The 5,655-nt window shown below is 53.5% G+C and overlaps 1 protein-coding gene across 1 annotated transcript; it reads left to right on the top strand.

Annotated features, from left to right (window-relative positions):
• The first annotated feature begins 2,215 nt into the window (after positions 1-2,215).
• On the top strand, positions 2,216-4,859 carry LOC101764224 (FT-interacting protein 1). Its single transcript, XM_004953322.3, has 2 exons — positions 2,216-3,170; positions 3,288-4,859. Exons 1-2 carry the CDS (start codon positions 2,251-2,253, stop codon positions 4,702-4,704), a joined length of 2,337 nt encoding a protein of 778 aa, XP_004953379.1. The 5' UTR covers positions 2,216-2,250; the 3' UTR covers positions 4,705-4,859.
• Positions 4,860-5,655: the final 796 nt, after the last annotated feature.

Raw genomic sequence — 5,655 nt, 5'->3', positions numbered from 1 at the left:
TAGGTATCTAAACATTGATGTGACACTTGCTTAAAAATAAGCAAAGGAACCAAACGCCCCCTTTGTGAACCAGGTGTTCAGGTCGGTCTCGTAACCGGCGGCGTCCCCGACAGGCGCACGTACATTCAGGACCGACAAGGCAACAACCTCTCCGTCAAGGCATCAAGAGCAATCTCGTCCTCGCCGGCAACGGCAAGGCCACCGCGAGCTCCCCAGCCTCATGCCCGTATACCTGCACCGATGCCGGCGCCCGGCAACTTCTGGAGACGGCAGCAACAGCAACGCGACCGTCGCAAACGTCAGTATAGCGTTGGCTTGCACAGGTCATGGTGGGCACTAGGATCATCGCCGTGCCAGTGCAGCGGCTGCACGGACACGATGCCAACGATGCTGTTCTCGGCCTTCGCGCACGGTCTCCGCGATGAGATGACCGCGATGGCTGCCGCCCGCTGTGGAGTTGGCGGACACATGCGGGCAGCCGCAACGCCCGCAAAAAGCATATGCCCGCATCAGTACTTGCGGCTCTTGCGGACGCGGGGGCGGGGGCGGGGAGCCGCAACCCGCCCCGCTTGCATCCCTACAAACTCCGGCAAGCTGACACCGGTTGTTTGCAAATGTCCATGCTCCCAGAGTTCTCGCCTGCCGAGTCAAAATTAGCACGGCCACGGTTATTTGGCCTTGGTTGGAGGCAAACTGCCGTAGAGGCAACAAATTTTTTGCCGCCGTGATTATGGGCCGGCCGATTCATAGGAGATTAGGAGCGACTTATTAATTATTTTTATTCAGATTGTTACTTATTAATTACTTTTACTTATGTTGATCAGTAAACTTTTTTTTAGATAAATGTTAATAATGCATATCACTTGTATTAGGTTTGGTGGGCTTATTCTTTGATAAAAAAAAATGTATTAATATAAGGTACAGTGCATATTACTTGATAGGGATTTCTTATGCTATTTTCTATGGCGTGCTTGATAAGATTATTCTTAAACAAAAATTTGTCCATGTCAACAAAACCTGACTATGGAGCAAAAGTTTGTTTAGGTCAAACAAAACTTTGTAACAAAACTAACAGAGATCTTGTACGCCTGAAACAAATCATATAAACTCGCGGTATAATAGAACATTAGGGAAATCAATCACTCACTTGAGTGATTTGTGGTGATCTCTCACTTAATTTTTCTTCCTCCTCGTCTACACAAGATTTTGTGTTTCTCCTCTAACTCCGGTTGAACTTCGAAAAGATTAGGGGTTCGGAGTTTCATAAGTTCGAAATTCACAGGTGCCCCTGGAAGGAAGGCCAATAGTGAGGCGCGGCAGCCGGTGCCCGGTTGGACGGTTCTAAGCGGGGGAATAATGGTGGTGCTAGGATGGTTCTGTAGTTAGAACTGAGAAAAAATCAGATTAAACCGACAAAAAATCTGAAAAGTTTTTTAAAAAAATCCCAAGTCTACCCACATGGACGAGAGTTTTCAATCCATTTTTGAGCTAGGCCACCCAACAAACCTCATGTGTAAAAAAAATGGATTAATAAGTTGGGTAACGCTGGCAATGTCATTGTGGGGACTTAGGTTGAGCCGAATTCGCTCAGGTCTACGTGCAATATATATATGTTTAATAAATATACTAAACAAAGTAGAATTCATATGTATAGCTTTTTCAGTCGCGTGGAAAAAAAGAGGGTTTTACACTTTTGTCCCACAACAGATTTAATCCCAGAATATTCCCCGTCCAGTACGGTCTCCATCAGTACTAAAAATGGGCGTCAGCCAATAATGAGAAAACTGGAGAAAACATTTGACTCGTTAACAGTCACTAAACTAATCTTCACTGTGAGATAGTGAGTCACAGTAACGTAACAGACGTATGATTAGACATCCCAAACGACCAAACGCTAGCAAACATGGTTGGTCATCTTAGTTGATCTTCCCACTCACACACCTGACCAAGCGGAAGCTCTACATGCTGAAGTCATGCGCATGACATGCCTCTTTACACATACGACAGAACGTTGCTCGAACTAACCACGGCAGATCACCAACGTCCCTCAGCAAACGCACCAACCGTGTCGATCACCAACCCGAAAAAGTCCATGCGTATGCGCCCAGCAGCACGCTCGACGAGTCGACGTCACGACCCGTTTGGTGGCCAGACTGCAGAAGTGCGGAACGCACATAAGAGCATGCAGCTTCCTCACGAGCAGAGACCAGTGTCGCTCTGCCAACCCGAGTTAGCGCTCGTCGCGTGGGGATGGCCGGCGTCCTGCCGAGGTTCGGCCCGTTCGGCCCTCTGCCGCCGCCGCCGTTAGATGAGTTCGGGATCAAGGAGACGAGGCCCCGTCTCGCTGGCGGGCGGGCCGGGGGTTACGACCTCGTGGAGCGGATGGAGTACCTGTACGTGCGCGTCGTCAAGGCGCGGGACCTCAAGTGGACCGGCGCTTTCGACCCCTTCGCCGACGTGAAGCTCGGGGGCTACTCCTGCGCGACGCGGCACATCGAGAAGACGGCGAGCCCCGAGTGGAACGACGTGTTCGCGTTCTCGCGGGAGCGGATCCAGGCGTCGTTCCTGGACGTGGTGGTCCGGGGCAAGGGCTTCGCCAAGGACGACTACGTCGGGAAACTGCGCTTCGACCTCTGCGACGCCCCCGTGCGCGTGCCGCCCGACAGCGCGCTCGCGCCGCAGTGGTACCACGTCTTGGACAAGAACGGCGAGCGCAAAGGGGAGGTGATGATGGCCGTGTGGTTCGGCACGCAGGCCGACGAGTGCTTCCCGCTGGCCGTGCACGCGGACGCCCCGCTCGCCGTGGACGCCAAGCTCGCCGCGCACATCCGATGCAAGCAGTACACCGTGCCGCGGCTGTGGTACGTGCGCGTCAACATCATCGAGGCCCGCGACGTCGCGTTCGTGGACAAGGCCCGCGTGGGCGAGGTGTTCGTGCGCTCCAGGATAGCCGGGCAGGTGCACAAGACCAAGACGTGCGTCTCCCGGCTGCCGTCGTACGGCTGGAACGAGGACCACCTGTTCGTCGCCGCCGAGCCGTTCGAAGACCACCTCATCCTCTCCGTCGAGGACCGCGTCAAGGTCGACAAGGAGGAGGTCATCGGCCACGTCCACATTCCGTTCAAGGAATTCGAACGACGGTGGGACGCTCGTCCAATTCGCCCAAGATGGTACGTGCATTTTTAATTTCCGTCGGAATTTTAACTCCAAATATCCGGCAAATTAAGAAATGGATTAAACAATTATAAGGAGATTTGTTAATAAAGAACTCTATATCGTACCGACAGGTTCAATTTGGTGCGGCCAGAGGGAGCCGCCAAGATAGAAAAGTTCTCTACCAAGATTTGCGTCCGGCTCTGCCTCGAAGGCGGATACAGAGTGCTGACAGAGCCGGTCCACTACCTGAGCGACGTCCGGCCGGCGGCGAGGGAGCTGTGGCACAACCGGCCGCCCATCGGCCTCATCGAGCTCGGCATCCACAACGCGTTCGGCCTGAGCTCCATGCGCACGCGCGACGGCCGCGGCTCCTGCGACGCCTACTGCGTCGCCAAGTACGGCGTCAAGTGGTTCCGCACGCAGACCGTCATCGACAGCCTCGCGCCGCGGTTCCACCAGCAGTGCTACTGGGAAGTGCACGACCACTGCACCGTGCTCACCGTCGCCGTCTTCCACAACTGCCAGGTCGGCGACAAGGGCGGCCTGGTGACCGGAGACCCCGTCAAGGACGTCCTCCTCGGCAAGGTGCGCATCCGGCTCTCCACGCTCGAGACCGGCCGCATCTACACGCACGCCTACCCTCTCGTCTCCCTCCACGGCGGCGGCATCAAGAAGATGGGCGAGCTCCAGCTCGCCGTCCGGTTCTCGAGCACGTCTACCCTGGGCCTGCTCCAGACGTACGCGCGGCCGCACCTGCCGCCGATGCACTACCACCACCCGCTGCCCATCGTGCACCAGGAGACGCTGCGGCGCGAGGCGGTGGCGCTCATCGCGCACCGGCTGGGCCGGATGGACCCGCCGCTGCGCCGGGAGTGCATCGAGCACCTCTGCGAGGCGCACTCGCACCGGTGGAGCATGCGGCGCAGCAAGGCCCACTTCTTCCGCGTCATGGCGGCGCTGGCGCCCCTGTTCGCGGCGCTCAGGTGGTTCGTCGACGTCTGCCACTGGAGGAACCCGGCTACCACCATCGCGGTGCACATCATCTACGCCATGCTCGTGTGCTGCCCGAACCTCATCCTGCCCACCTTCTTCCTGTACAAGTTCCTGCTCGGCCTGTGGAACTACCGGCGCCGGCCGAGGCACCCGTGGCACGTCGACACGAAGGTCTCGCACGCCGAGATGGCGCACCAGGACGAGCTCGACGAGGAGTTCGACGAGTTCCCGACGAAGCGGCCCCCCGAGGTGGTGCGCATGCGGTACGACCGGCTGAGGAGCCTAGGGGCGCGGATACAGGAGATTGTCGGCGACGTCGCAGCCCACGTCGAGCGCGCCCGGTGCGCGATGACGTGGAGAGACCCCCGCGCCACGGCCGTGTACCTCCTGGCGTGCCTGTTCCTTGCGGTGACCACCTTTCTGGCGCCGTTCCAGGCGGTGGCGCTGCTGACGGGGTTCTACCTGATGCGGCACCCGGCGCTCCGGCAGAGGCTGCCCGACGTGCCGACAAACTTCTTCCGGCGACTGCCCTGCAAGGTCGATTGCCTGCTTTGATCGGGGATGGGATGAAGTTGTTAGTCCGTCACGTGATATTCTGTTGTCGTTAGCATCTTCAGATCCAATGGTTGTACGTCAATGCACTTTGTAAACGCTGTGCTACACAAGTCAACAGTCAACACAACTCTACAAAGATTTCCACTTTTTAGACATGGTTTGGTTTCTTTGCTTACAGTGGCGAATCTAGGATTTTAGGTCAAGGTATGCATCCAAAAAAATGATACACAATTCGGTAAATCCATTTACCAATTCGGTAATAAGGTTTAAATTCATGGATAAAGTAGAAACCATATCCATTAAATACAATATAAATAGTTTCAAAGCTAAACTGATAATTGAAATATATGCATAGAGTACCAGAGACTTACAACGTTACTATAATGACGTTTTTATTCGACGCTTCCGAAGGGACATAAATGTCTCAATTATATCATCTTCATCAACTTCAAAGAAAATATCTCGCTCAATAAAAGTGACTAGACAATCATCCAAAAGACTATCTCCCATCTTATTTCGTAACTTTGTTTTCACTAAAACCATTGCAGAAAACACCCTTTCAACACTTGCTGTTGCCACAGGTAGAAGCAATACCAATTTAAGAAGCTCATAGACCATATCATACACTTTATGCCTCTTTGTTTGGACAAGCTTAAATGAGAGGTCAACAATATTGTCTAGACCTTTGAATCTATCATCCTTCCTGATGTCATCAATATAATTATCTAGCTGCAATTCAAGTCTGAGCAAATTATTATTTGAGAAGTCCTTTGGGTAGAACTTAGCTAGTCTGCGTAGCTTCTGTGCATCAAAAGACTCAAATGAATTAGAAGGATTGAAGGCTGCCATACAAGACATCAACTCCCTGTTAATCTCATCAAACCGATTATCAAGTTCTTGACTTATTTGATCAATGACGCCAATATATACTTCTCTTCTAAAGTGGTCATG

The sequence above is a fragment of the Setaria italica genome, chromosome I (assembly GCF_000263155.2).
Source record: "Setaria italica strain Yugu1 chromosome I, Setaria_italica_v2.0, whole genome shotgun sequence".
Classification (NCBI taxonomy): domain Eukaryota; kingdom Viridiplantae; phylum Streptophyta; class Magnoliopsida; order Poales; family Poaceae; genus Setaria; species Setaria italica.
This window is presented reverse-complemented; position numbering and strand designations above follow the sequence as displayed.